Raw genomic sequence first — 16,123 nt, forward strand, 5'->3', positions numbered from 1 at the left:
CAGAAGCCTATCATGTGATGTTTTCACTCTTTTTGGCGTTGGGTCTGCAGAAGGAAAGCTCATAACTTCACATTGACAGGTCACTACTGCCATCTAGAGGATCATAGTGGAACAAGCGACCGAGATTCAGCAAATTTAAATCAAATTTTCACTGAAATTTAGCCTGGAGACAAACCATGAGGAATTACAAAATATAAATCCATGGAATTATGACATAAAATAGATATTTTTTAGATGTAAAGAAGGCCACAACTATTCATAATGTGTTGTAAATATACAATAAAAGGTGTTTATTTTGACCTTACTATATAAATTGTGGGCACTTTTCACTTTAAATGTGATTATTGTCTTATATAATTAACATTTAGCAAAAACGGTTAATTATTATAGTACAATGGGGCAGAAAAGTATTTGTCAGAAGCAGATTCTGCAAGTTGTTTCACTTAAATTTAAATTTCATTTAAATGTATAAATAAAATTTCATTTGATGTAATGTAAAAAAAGGGGGAGAGGTTTGTTATGTTCATCATATACTTCAACTATCAGACAGAATGTAAAATAAAATCCTTGAAATTACAATAAAGACTATTGTGCAGTAAAAAAGGGAAAAATCCATGTATTCATTTCAATAAGGCATGTACATTATGTTTATATGGTAATAAAAGAAAATTATAGGTTATTCCATTTTCACAAGTGCAATACTACATCACTGACTATGTATTACTAATTAACATTGGATGAACATAATTTACACTTTATTTTATTTTAAATATATTTGTATGTCTAATTTCTTTTTTTTTAATTTTTTTAAACACCTTGGGAGTATCGTCACGTTTTGTGCATAAAATGATAATTCTGATTCTGAAGTATTTGCTCAACAACAAAAGTCAGACTTTAAGGTCATTGACGGTGGTACAAACGTTTCCTGCAGGTCTTTGTTTGGCTCACTGTAACTTTAATTTAACTTGACCGTTTATAGGCAAAGAAATGACTTTAAATTGTAGTAAAATTAGGTTTTTCAACAACAAGTAACTGCAAAATTTTGTTGGTTTAGTTTAAATATTTACAAGTTTAAAAAGTTATTGTTTTTGAAATTTCAGACTATAATTTAGTCTTTCTAAACCTTTTTACTCGTTTATTTTTTAGATGCAGTTTAACACTTTAAAATAATTACTTTTTAGGAGATTGTTTTTGATGTGGAATTTTTTTAAAGGAATCTAATAAAAAGGAATGCAGTTGTGCTCACAGACTGATCCAGGATAATTCCAACATTTTTGACTTGATGTTATTTTAAGACTTAAAGCATTAAAACTCACTAGTTTTGAATCAATTTGAGTGTCCGGTGCATCATTAACACACATTTCTGTGAATAAACAGGACTAAAATATTTGGTTCAGCAGGTTGTGAGCACACTCATTTTTATTGCTTTCAGAACAGTTTTTTTTAAATGTTCTGCTCTCAAATGTAATGGTGTTGTTCAGGGACCACTTGTTAATCTCTTGCTTCATGGTAAATAAAGGATGAACATTGCAATTTTGAAAACATGCTGAACCAGCGACGATTGTGATGAGAATGAGGCAGAACACCTGAAACTCAGGTCGGTATTCAATCAGACAATGAGTTTTTGGTCAGAGGACGACTCTGATCGGACAGTTTAGTAACTCTGAATACCCTGATAGATGTTTTTGTTTTATTGGTCGAAGATTTCCGCCGAAGTTTGACTGGTGCTCCTGACCAATGAGTTATATCACTAGAGGAGACATCACGTGATTCCTCATGGGAGGAGAGCACCGCCATCTTGGTGAGGTCAACTTACTACTGCAGTGAATGCATGTGAACACATTTTTTGCATAATACCAGTTCATTGTTTGGGTTTCAACTGCCAAAATCAGATAAATGAGTCCATGAAGGAGGAAAGTATATCATTTCACAGGTAAGTACTATAATTTTTTTCTTTTTATGCTGCAGGGGCTTCATTAATCGTACACATGTTGACATGCATGATGCTGCAGGGCTGTTATCAACATGCTGCATGATGTACGGATAATTTGCTGTCGACATAAATGTACATTTTATTTTGCTAAACCTGTATACAGCATACTAGGCTATTATAGAAATATAGATTTATACATTTCTGACTCAGTGACTGAACTTTTCTTGCAGGTTTCCAAAGGATTCAGACTTAAGGAAAAAGTGGATCTTAGCTATAAAAAGAGCTAATCCAGATGGATCACTGTGGTACCAACTAGCAATACAGTCTGGATATGTTCAGAACATTTTGTGGAAACACATTTTGATAAGAGGCCAGACTGTTTGCTTGAAACCCGACACCATACCATCTGTGTTACACAAATTGATCACTAACATGAATCAGTATAAATCTATTGTTCTTTTTGTTGTTGTTGTTTTTTTTAGGATAAATCTATTGTTTACTTTTGTACTTCTTTTGAATATTTATTTTATTATTATTATTATTATTATTATTATTATTATTATTATTATTATTATTATTATTATTATTATTATTATTATTATTAATAGACTTATTTTTTATTGTTTATTTACTTATTATTTATGTATTGTTATTATTTATTGTTTGCATTGACTTACTATTGATTTATTATTATTATTACTATTACTATTATAATTATTATTAGCGGCTGAGTAGCTCGGTTGGTAAGGTGAGCAGCTACCATGCAGGAATCCAGGGTTCGATTCCCGGAGGGGAAGAAACAATGGTACTGGGGGCAATTACCATATCAATGACAAGCAGTTAACATCACTCAGTAAGGGTCCTTAGGCAAGGCCCTTAAAGCTACCGCCTCCCGAGCGCAGCTCAGTTGCAGCTCACTGCTCCCCCAGGGGATGGGCCAAATGCAGAGAAGAATTTCCCCATTGAGGGATAAATAAAGTATACAAAAAAAAAATTATTAATATTATAATTAATAGACTTGTTTTTATTATTATTTGACTTATTATTTATTTATTGTTATTATTTATTGTTTGTATTGATTCACTATTGATTTATTATTATTTGTATATTATTGACTTATTGTTGGGTTTTTCTAAATAATTTAAATTACATGTCAAAGAGGTCTAGAACTTCTAAATGTTTAGAAATTATTTTTAAAAATTCTTTGTAATAATTTTTTTATTTGTAACCCTGCAACAATGCATTTTCATTAAAGTTTGAGCTTTTAAGGTTGATTGTTTCTCTTCTTTAACAACAAATGATGTATCTATATATATATTATATATATAAATATAATGTATTTACATATATGTATAAATATATATATAAATTTAAAAATATATATAGTATATAAAAGCTACTTAGACACCTCTAAAAGCAATAGAAATCATTGTCATGTGGGCGTCGTCGACCTCACCAAGATGGCGTCGCGCTCCGCCACCGTCGGCTAGGCTTCTAAAACGGGCGTGTCTCCTCTAGTGATATAAGTCATTGCTCCTGACATGTTCACTTTAACTGAAAAATTGGATTCAATTTAGCGGAAGTGACGTGAATCGGTTCCAAGACGGTACCGGAAGTTTAGAAATTCTGAGTCCTACACAAAAACATTATGCCGATAAAGATAGCTATTTTTGTTAAGTGCTTTTTAGTTTACTTTTTAAATAATATATTTAAGGTTTAAGTTTAAATTCGCCTAATTAAAGAAATGTTGAATAATATCGTGCTTAGCCTTTATTTGTTAGGAACATCCCTTTTATTTTAACGTAATATTATTATTATTATTTTTACTTCAAGGTTATTTTTTGTTTGTTTTCGGTTATTGAAAGTTTAAAATAGAAACCAATGTTTGTGGTGACAGTAGTTTAAATATTCATTTTATTTTGCAAGTCTTTTGACCGGAGTTGGACCGGAAGCTGGGCAGTCCTGACCGACAGCCCCCCGTCAGTTCACGGTAACTCCTCCGTCCTCTAACAGCGCAAACGGACTCAAAATGCTCTCCTACATCTTCGGCGTGAGTATCCCTCATTTAAAGCGGTTTAAGTCGTGTTTTTCCTCGGCTTGCGCATGCGCGCTCCCCCATGCTAATGCGGTCGCTCGTGCTGTTTTCCTGAGCAAAATTGTGAGGGCCTGTCTGTCTACAGGAAGGAGTGACGCATTTCTCCCAAACAAACACAAACCATTTAGGGAAACCGCGCCCGCCGTTCTCCCTCATGCAGCTGCTAACGCTAACTGATGAGTCATTCCTCCGTTTTCATGACTCAGCTCATCCGAGGCGGCCTGGACAGCGTCATCAACCTCATCTTCAGACTCTTCTTCTCCAAGAGGAGACCCGCCATCACCTTGGAGGACCCCAACATCAAATACGCGCTGCGCCTCATAGATAAGGAGGTGCGTTGGAATGAGTCTTTGAACGCAGCTGGTGCGTTCAGGGGCTCCTTTGAAACTGTTTGTTCTGCAGATCGTGAGTCACGACACCAGGAGGTTCCGTTTTGCGCTGCCCTCCCCGGAGCACGTCCTGGGCCTCCCTGTAGGTGGGTATGACCTCCGACCTCCAGGCGGCCGGAGCTGCAGCTTCACTCACGAGCGCTCTCCCCTGCAGGACAGCACATCTACCTGTCTGCAAAGATCGACGGGAAGCTGGTGGTCCGGCCGTACACCCCCGTGTCCAGCGACGACGACAAAGGTTCAGTCGACCTGGTGGTGAAGGTGAGGAGCCCAACAGTCCTGCTTTTCACCGACGTCCCCGCTTTTGACACGCCTCTGTGTCTGCAGGTTTACTTCAAAGGCATCAACCCAAAGTTTCCGGAAGGAGGGAAGATGAGTCAGTACCTGGAGAGCCTCAAGATCAACGACACCATCGACTTCAGAGGCCCCAGCGGGCTCCTGGTCTACAGGGGCAGAGGTGAGCGGCACGACGAAGACGCCGCGCCCCACGGTGAGGCTGTTGTTGAGCTCTGCTCGCTCCTTTTCAGGGGTTTTTGACGTCCAGCCGGAAAAAAAGTCCCCGGCCGTGAAGAAGACGGCCAAACATGTGGGCATGATCGCTGGAGGAACAGGTGAGGAACGGCGTTCTGCGGGTCCCAGGATGTTCTGCAGGGCCCAGTTCTCCAGTCATGTGCTAAACTCACTGAAGGTCACTAAACTCATAAAGTTTAAGTAAATGGAGGAACAAAAATGGACAAGATTTTTAAATAAGAAAATAATAAAAGAAGTTTGGGAACCCCCCCCCCCCTCTCTGTTAATAGCTTGTGCTATCTTAGATGACCCCACCCACATTGACGTGTTCCCCCTACCATGACAAAGGTGGATAAAGGTGACGAGTATTTCATGTAATCCATGGACACCAGTGAAGATCACAAATCATTGAAGAAAAAAGGTTCAGAGCACTGTCCAGTGGGTCTAGATGACCCAACCCCCAACGTTACAGTGCCTAGGATAGTACAAGGGTTACAAGTCCACATTCTGTAGCCTCTGATTAGATCATTGGTGCTCAAACCTCCTTCCTCTGCAAACAAAAACACCTCAAACTGCTCCCATCTGGAACTCCAGCCTCCAATCATGATATATTATAGTCTGTGACTGTATACGAGAACTGGACTGAGGGACATCCAGAGAAAATCACTTCCTTCACATTTCAACCAAATAAATTCCATTCACTCGCCATTTTTTCGCAATACAACTGTTGCCATGTTGGAACCAGAAACAGTCAGTGGGCAGCGATTTGTCCGAGTCGACGTATCTATGGCAACCACTCCAATCAGGATTGAACTTGTTGAAAAGGCACACCCCTTTTTACTGAATGCGGGATTGGGAGTCTGTCAAACGTTTTAAGCGTTGGACCGCCTACTTTTATAGGGACATCTGATTGGTCAGTTTATAATTTGAAATACAGAAAAAAAATAGGATTATCAAGAACTTGTTAAAAAAGATTTCAAATCAAGGATGATTATTCTGACCAATTCCTATTGAGTAGCAGCTGTTTATTTCTTTATTGAAGTCTATGGGGATTTTGGCCTCTTGGAGCCAGCGGGTACTTCCTGTTTGGAACGGCAGGGGGGAGGAGTCACCATTCCAGTTCTCATGTGTCCATAGGTGCACCTCAGGGCTCTGTCCTGGGGTTTTTCTTTTTAAGCAATCCTTTAGGCCAGGGGTGCTCACACTTTTTTGGCATGTGAGCTACTTTTGAATCGACAATGTCTTGAAGATCTACCTATAAAATATATATATATATATATATATAAAAAATACTATTAGTAAATGTTAGTTATGTTTATTAGTAACATTATTGTTTATGTACTGATGATTAAAAACTACACAGTAAGATTACACAAATATACTTTTGTATTAACAGATGAGGCGTTTTATTACAAAGACAGAAAGCAGCAACCATCGTATGTCATGCTCTGCTGTAAACCGTGCAATGGGGGGAGCATCATGGCATTTCAAAGGCGCTGATGGTTCCGTACGAAGCCCGTTCCTCGGACGCTTCCTTATGAGCTCGCATTTATCAGGCGAGAACTGCAGAGCTGATAGCAGGAGGAGACACGCGAGGCGGCTTCAATAAACACTCCGCTTGAGCGGAGCCGTCTTCTGCCGGGAACTTGACGTGACGCGGGGCAGAGAGCAACTCTCTTATGACAGAGAGTTCGCGCTCAGTGTTTTTAAACTCACGTCTGCAGCGACGTATGCATCAGAGGATGTCCGATTGGCCGTTCTGCATGTCAATCAAGTCCCGTACTTCTCGTGAGGATTTTGATTGGCTGGTGGATTTTTAAGAAGTACTATTTTTTTATCTTCTCTGTCCCGCGATCTACCTTCTTGTCCTTGAAGATCGACCGGTACGTAATGAGCACCCCTGCTTTAGGCAAACCCCCACACACACTGTCCTTTTCTCCACCAGCACACAGACACATCATTGCACCAGAAGCGTGTTGCCTACTTTCCAGAAGGTCCTATAACCCTTGTGCTACCCTAGGCAGTTTAACATTGGGAGTTGGGTCATCTAGACCCACTAGACAGTGCTCTGAACCTTTTTTCTTCAATGATTTGTGATCTTCACTGGTGTCCATGGATTACATGAACTCTTTCCACCTTTATCCACCTTTATCATGGTAGGAAGAACACGTCAATGTAAGGGGGGGTCATCTAAGATAGCACAAGGGTTAATGTCTAAAGCAGGGGCGTCAAACTCATTTTGGTTCGGGGGCCACATTCGACCCGTCTGATCTCAAGTGGGCCGGACTAGTAGCGTAAAGGCAAAATAAAGCTTTATTCTTGTTTTTTTTACCCAATTGGAAAACGTGCCTCAACCAACATGGTAGCCTTATCATTTCTTATTACACATTCATTCACAGAGGCCAATGGATCTTAAATAAAATTAATTTCACTTTAAAAATTTTGGTTTATTCAATTTTATACAGACTGAATATTTTAAATCTGACACTGAAGTAATACTGATAATAAATTCTAGAGGCGCTACAGAAAAAAAATGAAACATCTTCCTAAAATGTAAATGTCCAAACGGTGACAAAATTAGCCTAAATTAAACTTGCAAACATTTGTCAACATAAGAGTTTGGAGTTAACCTCCTTTCTCTCCTAAAACTTCCCCAGACCGTCAATATCAGGATTCAAATCCTGTGCAGAAACACATTTTACTGTCAAGTGAAAAAAACACAATGAAATGTCCATTATTATTATCATTCATTATTATAAGAATCTTTTCCTGGTTGCTGCCTGAATTTTGTGGCAACACCTGCCTTCTTCCTGACCTTTGATAGAGCGCCATCAGTGACCAAAATTACTTCATGTGACCAGTTCACTCCCACATCGTCCAGCACAGTAACTAGAGAGCTGACTATGTCATCAGTTGTTGTTGTGTCCATCAACTCAAGAAACTCCACTGTGACGGTCCATTCATTACCTTTAATAAATATGCACAGCTGTACATATCTGTGATGTTGGTGCTTTCATCAATAGTGACTGAAAATACAATAAATGCCTGGATTCCTTCATATGGCTGCCCATGTTTCCTCAGAGATGTTGGATCTGATCGTAATTCTTGACAGACTCATGTATAATGTTGACTGCTTTTTGGGAACAAGACTTCTGCAGCCCTTCAGCATTTTTCAATAAGTTCACCTTCAGAAAATGGATTGGATGTTTGCTCCAACTTGTTTGCAATAAGGTAGCTAGCTGTCACTGCTCCATCACTGACGTCACGGCTGCAGTAAATCCAGATGGTTATTTATCGGTCCAGCTAATAGTTGCTAAATCTTTTTTTTTCTTTACTGCAAATGGTGAAACTTTTCTTTGTGGAGAGTCTCATAGTGGGGCTGAATGTTATATTCTTGGAGAACCTGTTGATGAAATACCAAGCATGCAGGTTTGCATTCAGCTCCGTGAAGACATAAAACGCTTTCCATTTTTCCTGGAAAGCTCAGGACTTCACTTCAACCTTTTTTTTTTTTTTGACAACATTTTGGTCATTAGGTTGTCACTACTGATCATCCTTCAGTGATGAAGCTCACAGGGAACCAAACTACTGCCTACCCAGACACAGAGCTGTTAGGTTTCGTTTATGGCACATGCAGAGTTTTGTTGTTTCACCTGTAAAGATTTTCTTTTGCTCCCCCTAGTGGCGGAATTGCGCATTTTGGTTATATCTTTAAAAAATCATAACTCGCCACAGGAATGGACTAGAAACTTGCTTTCTTTTTTAAACATCCTTATGATTTTTACTCTTCATGTGTGGGCCGGACTAAACCACATGGCGGGCCGGATACGGCCCGCGGGCCTTATGTTTGACACCCCTGGTCTAAAGCTTTAAACCCTGGTTTTCTCTCTGTTGTGCTTTCATCACACCTGGCTATCAAGGTGTGAATCATTCGCTGCAGTTCCCCCAGAAGAACAGCAGACCAGCAGCAGACTGTAGGCTAAAGAACATTAAGCGAGATAAAAAAGAGTTTGGTTTTAGGGCAGGGCTAACAAAATACCAATTTTTGCCTCAAGTTTTGACATTTTTGATTGTAGAACAATTTAAATCTTTTGGCAGATTAATTTAAAACGGGTATTTGAACTGTTTTTATATTGGACTTCTTCGTTTTTTGTTTTTTTTCTTCACTTTCTTGACCATATTGTTCTTTTTGTGTTTTTTAATAACTTGATTGATTTTTTTTTGAATGTCTGGTTTCACCTTACACTAAAAAAGAACTTGTATTTTGCATTTTAGAGGCGGAGTCACTTTAAACGCTGTTTCCGACATACGACAAAGTTTCATTGTCATAAATAAATGCTTAGAATTTCTTTCATTTGTTGCATTTTGTCAAAGGACCTGAAGAAAACGTCAGATCTAAATGGATAAATAATCTTTTACTTTGGTTAAACAGAAACGTGAGACAGAAAAACAGATTCATTCAGTAAAAACTGGAAATAAATGAGTAAATGATCTGGGGGGTATTCCAGAGAGCATGTTTAAACTAGCTGGACTTTAATCCTGAACTCTGGCTGAAATCCGCCTGAACTTGCTTACTCTGGGTATGTCGGTTCCAAAAGACTGGATATGAGTTAGCGTAATTAGTTAGTGTAGTTAGCGTAGAAAAAAAGAGAGCGCCATACTTCAGTGAGTGCGACGGAGTCAGAGATTTTAATGACAGCGTATGAAGATTATAAAAAAAGTAATACGGCTGCATCATCCCAAAAAGAGTTTCTGCTTAGAGAAAAAGAACGGACAAAGTAAACGCACAAGTTTCTATCACACGCTTCACCAAAGCCTCCATCCAACTGTGATCCACTTTCGGGATTTGAACCAACGCTCTTTTAAGGAAAAAAAAAACACTTCTGGTGAAGCAGCAGCAACTGGTGACGTGAGGTCGTCACAGTTGTAAAGGTCACCTGTCAATCAAACTTCAGCTTCAAGGTTCCACTGATGGAGATGAAAGGAACCAGAGCTGCTGCTATGGAGACAGTAGAGCAAGAAGGTGCTGGTTCAAATCCCAGAAAACACCAGATGGAGGAAAAATGGTGATCGACAAAGTGCTGCCTGATGTCCAGAATAGTGCGATGGAAGTGACTTGATCTCCAAAGCGGAGAAGCGCTGGTTCAATTCCCCATCTTTGTTTATGTTGTTGGTTTTTGCCGCTTCTGGACCGTCTTCAGCTCAAAGGAACAAAGCAACACAGTTCTGGTGTAGACAGATTAGCACAGTGGGAGTGTTTCTGTCCTTGAAGCGGGAGAGTGCAGGTTCAAGTCCCAGTCAGGGACGTTGAGGTGTTCAGTCGCCTCACAATTCAAGCTGCGGCTAGGAGGAGTCAGGACGGCAGGGAAGGGGGCTTCATCTTTGCCCCCCCCACCCCGAGGAAGGAGGACCAGGAGAAGAGGATCCCAGAAGAAGATGTGCATTATAGATAGGTTCAGAATGCAGCTTGGATGTGTGGAGGGTCTGAGCACAGTAGATGCAGTACAGGTAAACACTGAGGATGTGGGGGGAGGGACGACAAAAAGGGCGTCGTCCCGTAAGGAGTTTTAAGACTTTTGTTTAAGTTTTTTAAGTTTTCTTTAAGTTTTAAAATTGTTTAAGTTTTATTATAAAACAACATAGTGTAGGAAGCTACAAGCACCAACTTTGAAAGATTTAATGTTGAAAGTACCAGTACCATAAAACTTGTACTTGTTGCTGTCTTCCTAGGATGAAGAAACCTCCCGCCAAGTAAATAATACAGTCTAGTTGGTTTAGCCTCCTTTAGGTTTTAATTTTCTAGGTACCTGTCTCACTACCGAGTTAGCGTAGCTGTAGAATCAACCTTTATCATCTATCTTACAGCACGGACAGTCGTTGATCTCCATGATTGTCAACCAGACTAAAGATGAAGCTACCCCCTTCCCCAGCATCCCTGACTCTTCCTCACCACAAGCATGAATTGTGATGCAACTAGCTGGGACTTGAACCTGCGCTCTCCTGCTTCAAGGACAGAGACACTCCCACTGTGCTAATCTGTCTACAGCAGAACTGTGTCGCTTTGTTCCTTTGAGCTGAACACGGTCCACATGTTTCAAAAATCAACACAGACTATGACATCTACTTCCTAAAGACCCTTATTCTAACTGGGAATTGAACCAGCACATTCTCACTGGAAGCACAGAGACACTGCCACCACACTACTCTATCTGCATCAGAGCAGGGATTCTGGTCCATGAAGGATCTTCACGCAGAGTCAGCTTTTATAGAGACGGTTTGTCAAAATGAGCACTATTAAAAACACCACACAGGTCCAAAAAATTTTTTCTTTATCAGTTTTTAAACTAATTTGGATTTATTACAACATGATGACAGTTGTTTTACTTACCGGTACATCCTTTTATTCGTTTGTAACGTCATACAAAACAAAGTCAAAGAGATTTCATCATTACGCAGAACATTCTTCTAATGCTTTATTTCTGCTTTAGCTATAAAAAATGCTTTTATAAACTTACTTTGTAAAAATTTCAAAACATTAAAGGCACGACAAAATGTCGAAAGATTTGATCAATTTAGTGTTTATCCATCTTCAGAACCAACTGAATCCTTTTCAGGGCCACATGGTTGCTGGAGCCTATCTCAGCTGCTCTTGGGCAAAGGCAGGATACGACACGAAAGAAAAAAAATCCCTTTTGTGTATTCGTGTTCATGTTGATGCTAAATTTGGGTTATTTTGGAGCCAACGAATTCACATTCATTTTTGATGCATATTTATATGCATTAAGGGATGAATGCATTGTTTTTGAAAAGTTGGATGAACAAAACACAAATAACTCACCATCCACAAAATCCTTGGCTTCACTATAATTCACAACCTTTGTCCTTCCTGTTTCTATTCTTTGGTCAGAAAAATCCTGTTAACGTCTGCGTGTTTCTGCTTTTAGGAATCACTCCGATGCTGCAGATCATCACAGCCATCATGAAGGATCCCCAGGACCCAACGGTGTGTCACCTGCTGTTTGCAAACCAGGTGAGACCGTCCACCGTTTTCCAGCGGGCGGTTTGGCTTTAAGATCCTGAACCAACGTTTGCTTCCATATTCAGACGGAGAAGGACATCCTGCTGCGACCGGAGCTGGAGGAGATTCAGGTCAAGCATCCGGACCGCTTCAGGCTGTGGTTCACCGTGGACAGAGCGCCTTTGGGTGAGTCTGAGAGGAAAACAAACCTGCAGCTCCAGCAGGACCAGAAAAACACGGATTTCAAATTAAATAGGCCAGTTCTTCATCTATTCTTTTTTTTATTAAACATTTACAGTGTTCCCTCGTTTGTCACAGGGAAACGTTCCATAAGTGAAAGAGCTCTAGATGTTTTAAGGCTGTAAAACTGATTTCTAGTGCCCTAGAAATCTGTACATATAAACCACAATGCATTGAACAATTTGTGGGGGAAAAAAAAGTATTTTCATTTTACAATCAGAACAGTGTGTAAAACATTTGTTTTTATATTAAATCTGACGTCATTAACCATTGTGCTATCCTAGCCACTTTATGATTGGGTTACAAACAATAAAACAGTGAGCGTGGAGTCCGAGTGGCGTCTAGATGACTCCACTCCCAGTGCTGAAGTGCCATGGATAGCACAAGGGTTAAGCAGAGGTGGAAGCACAGGTTTCCTGACAGTTTAATGTGGAATGTGTTTGTTGTGCTGCTGTTCCTCGTGTCACCAGCAGGTGTCAGCACTGAACTGTCTTGTGTTTCAGACTGGGAGTACAGTCAGGGCTTCATCGATGAAGACATGGTCCGGGAGCGTCTGCCCCCTCCCGGCGAGGACACCCTCATCTTGATGTGCGGCCCCCCTCCCATGATCCAGTTTGCCTGCAACCCAAACCTGGACAAAGTGGGTCACTCCGAGAGCCGCAGGTTCACCTTCTGAAGACGTTCTTGTTTGCTCCAAAGCGCTACGTTAGTTGGAATTGCACTGTTTGTTTTTTGCCATGGTGTTCAAAGAGGAAGCTGGAAGGACCAACGAGGGGAGATTTAAGCTCGAGTGCCTTAAACACAGCAAAGCTTTCGTACCTTTAAAGCCGTTTGTATGAATGCTTCACTGCTGATTTGCAAACATTAAAGCCAAACCGCTGCTCCGTGTTGTCTGAGGAACATTTTAATATCATCAAATCAATGTATTTGGTATAAACATCCCAAAATAAAAAGGTTTATTTTCCCGTACCACAAATTTCACACTTTAAATCACAGAATAAAATATCTGCTCATGTCTCTGGGTCCTGTGCTCCGGGTTTGTCGCCCTCTGGTGGACAGACTGGGATCTCCTGCAGGAACTCCTCGTCCTTCAGCATGATCTGAAACAGACGGCTTCATGAGGTGACAGGAGCGCGTGGAGTCGGGCTCAAAGGTCGGTTTCTCACCGTCAGGTTGTTGATTCCTTCAGAGAACGCTCCGATCTGCCGGACCGTTCCCTCAGAGTCCTCCATCTGCTGGGAAACGGAAAAGCTCAGACGTCTCCGTGACGAAGCCTTTGGATCGCTCAGGTGTTTTCCGTACCTGCTCCAGCTGCTGTAGATCGTCCTCGTAGATCCGGATGCTCCTCTGGAAGCTGCTGCTCTTCGGCATCTCCACGTTCATGGGGCAAACGTACTCCTCGCCGTCGTCGTGACGTTTCTTTCTCAAAGTGCCAAAACCTCCGAAGGACAGCCGCCTCGGCTGCAGACATGCATTTTATCTTAAAGATGAAACTGAAGTTTCCCACTCCTAAAATGAGCAGGCTTTTATTTTGAAAGTTTTGTAGCATAATAATAATAATAGCTAGTTTACCTTCACTTTGGCCGTGGCCGTCAGGACCTGGTAGTCCGGGTTCTCCAGACACTCCTGTTTGAGCCGCTGCGCCTCGGCGCCGACCAGCAGGTGGAAGTGCGTGGCCAGGTGGCGCCGCAGCAGCGTTTTTCCCGGAGGGATGTTGAGCAGGAGGGCGAGCGCCTCCACGTTGAAGCGAGGCTCCAGCACCTTGGAGGCAGACAGACATGGAGGTCAGCTGTGGTTCTCCAGCTCACCGCTGCGGGTCAGGCCTCTTCCTCACCATCAGCCCCCCGTGGACGCCGCTCCCCCTCAGGTTGGGGGCGTATTCTGCCAGGTCCACGGAGCGCAGCCACTCCATCACTCTGTGGTTGGTCCACTGGGAGATCTCAGCTGGAGTGACGTTGCTCTGCAGACACGGAGCACAGGAGGTGAGACCTGAGGGGCGTGGTCGAGTCCAGTCAGAGGCTCAGGGGAGTCAAACCTCGTCTGAAGGTCTTCTCCTCAGACAGCCGGGGTCGTAGAGGTTCAGACGGAGGACCTGGATGGCTCTCTTGATGCTCAGGTGATGAAGGACACTCCCCACTTTCAGGGACAGCAGGTCCTCCTGAGAACAAACCCCACCGTGTGGTCAAACAGGAGGAGGCGGCTTCAGTGCGTCTCCTCCTAAGGAGCTCACCACTGTCATGAAGTGGAGCATGCGGCCGTCCACTCGCGCCTCCTCGAAGCCGCTCTTGTACTGCGGGAGCCCGATGTCATCCAGCCACCCTGAGAACAACCACCATCAGTGAGGAGGTCAAAGGTGAACGAGATGGAGGAGGTGCCGACACTCACTGGTCACCCAGTTGTGGTCCAGTTTGCCCTTCAGGTCCTCCTCGCCGGACACGAGCGCCTGCAGGGCGAGCTGCAGCTTCTTCCTGTGGAGAGGCTGCTTCACGCCGAGATCCTGAGGGGCAACACGACGGAGCGTCACCTCCTGAGAGCTCTGAGGAGGTGCTCAGCCTCCCCTCCTACCTTCTCCAGCTCGTGCTGCGACGCCTGCAGCAGCGTTTGTCCGGATTTGATCCAGTTCTGGCCCTGAGCCACATACAGGCCCAGGCCCTGCTCCTGGAGCCACGCGCAGACCTCCTCCTTACTCCAGCGGGAGAAAGGAGCCTCTGCAGAGCTGAGGAGAACCACAGGCTGTTTCAACAGAGGAACTCAAACATTCCTCATCAAGGAGATGAAGAGGATTACGATTCTAGGATGGAATTCAAAACCTCATGAGAGGTTCTGTCTCCTCGGGACTTCATCATCTCCTTACTTGTGTTTCGGTTCACGTGACCAGCCCAGTCGGGGGCCGGCGGTGGCTCTGACTCCGCCCCTCCGGAACAAGCCTCCGTCTCCTTCGTCAGAGTTGAAGGAGGTGGAGTGACTCCTCCTTAACCTGCAGAAGATCGCAGCCCTACATGAGCCGTTCCTGTCCCTCCACCGCAGGCGACACGCCCAACGAGTTCTTACCTGCCGAAAAACCTCCGGAAGCCTCTGGACTTCTTCTTGTTTTCTGGAGGTGACGGCGGGGGGGCATCGCGGGACCCCTGAGGAGGAACTCCAGCCAGGTCCAGGTGCTCCGTGCCTTTATGCCCCGCTGTGAACATCCAACTCTTCCTCAGTAAAGGATATCCATTCAGTTCAATGAAAGCAATCTAATGATCTTTGTAGGAGCCGTGAAACTCCGCCCACGACCTCCTCCCTCCACATTTGGAGAAGCTCAATCTCACCGAGGTTGGGGTCGCTGGCCGCCTGCTTTCCCCCTCGCAGCTTGAAGAAGCCGCGGCCGAACGAGGCGCGCGCCCTCCTGCTGCCGAAGCTGTCGGCGGTGTGCGCTTTGGCAGACGGAGGAGATCCAGGTCCTGCTTTAGCTCCAGTCTGTAAACACAGCAGACCGGAAAGGTGTAGTAACAGCCTTACACCACAAGGTGTCAGGGTAGAGCCAATACTTGGTGACCTCACCTCCTCGCTGAGCGCCTTCTTTCCATCCGCTGAGCTGAAGAAGCAAGACAAGACAGGAAATCAAAACGTTCAGGGAATAAACCATAAATTAAAGACCAACTCTGATGAAAATGGTGTTTTTCACTTGTTCTTGGAGCATTTTTCTGATGAAGGGCTTATTTAAGGAAAATTAAGCTCAAAATTACATTTCTTTAACTAAATCGTTCTGAATCAGGAGCAGATTTTAAAAAATTGCAGTTTGAAAAAGGTCGTATATGTGACGAAGAAAATACTGCTCCAGTTTGGCATATGGCGAGCAATATCGGATAGCTCTGATATTGCTCGTTGGGTTGAGGGTTTATGGGGCTGTAAGCTAGCGGGAGAGAGTGTAAACACATGGGTGGCCAGAAGTGGGG

The 16,123-nt window shown here is 42.8% G+C and overlaps 2 protein-coding genes across 6 annotated transcripts in view; one reads left to right on the forward strand and one right to left on the reverse strand.

Moving 5' to 3' along the window:
* The first annotated feature begins 3,848 nt into the window (after nt 1-3,848).
* Nucleotides 3,849-13,171, forward strand: LOC101175543 (NADH-cytochrome b5 reductase 3-like). Its single transcript, XM_023952551.1, has 9 exons — nt 3,849-3,983; nt 4,235-4,360; nt 4,431-4,503; nt 4,572-4,678; nt 4,745-4,874; nt 4,945-5,028; nt 11,872-11,957; nt 12,032-12,131; nt 12,689-13,171. Exons 1-9 carry the CDS (start codon nt 3,963-3,965, stop codon nt 12,859-12,861), a joined length of 900 nt encoding a protein of 299 aa, XP_023808319.1. The 5' UTR covers nt 3,849-3,962; the 3' UTR covers nt 12,862-13,171.
* Nucleotides 13,074-16,123, reverse strand: part of LOC101162257 (liprin-beta-1) — a 147,291-nt gene continuing 144,241 nt past the window's right edge. For 3 of the 5 annotated variants that reach the window (XM_020714232.2, XM_020714233.2, XM_020714231.2), the window contains 13 exons: nt 15,729-15,762; nt 15,497-15,644; nt 15,237-15,363; nt 15,040-15,162; nt 14,751-14,901; nt 14,571-14,682; nt 14,416-14,504; nt 14,221-14,343; nt 14,020-14,145; nt 13,758-13,946; nt 13,488-13,646; nt 13,352-13,420; nt 13,074-13,285 (listed from right to left, as the gene is read on the reverse strand). In XM_020714232.2, the coding sequence (XP_020569891.1) occupies nt 13,196-13,285; nt 13,352-13,420; nt 13,488-13,646; nt 13,758-13,946; nt 14,020-14,145; nt 14,221-14,343; nt 14,416-14,504; nt 14,571-14,682; nt 14,751-14,901; nt 15,040-15,162; nt 15,237-15,363; nt 15,497-15,644; nt 15,729-15,762 (1,540 nt within the window). In that variant the 3' untranslated portion in view covers nt 13,074-13,195. Of the gene's footprint in view, nt 13,286-13,351; nt 13,424-13,487; nt 13,647-13,757; nt 13,947-14,019; nt 14,146-14,220; nt 14,344-14,415; nt 14,505-14,570; nt 14,683-14,750; nt 14,902-15,039; nt 15,163-15,236; nt 15,364-15,496; nt 15,645-15,728; nt 15,763-16,123 lie in introns of all 5 variants that reach the window. The other 2 variants (XM_011491268.3, XM_011491266.3) reach the window with 2 other exon arrangements.

The sequence above is a fragment of the Oryzias latipes genome, chromosome 23 (genome assembly GCF_002234675.1).
Source record: "Oryzias latipes chromosome 23, ASM223467v1".
Taxonomy (NCBI): Eukaryota; Metazoa; Chordata; class Actinopteri; order Beloniformes; family Adrianichthyidae; genus Oryzias; species Oryzias latipes.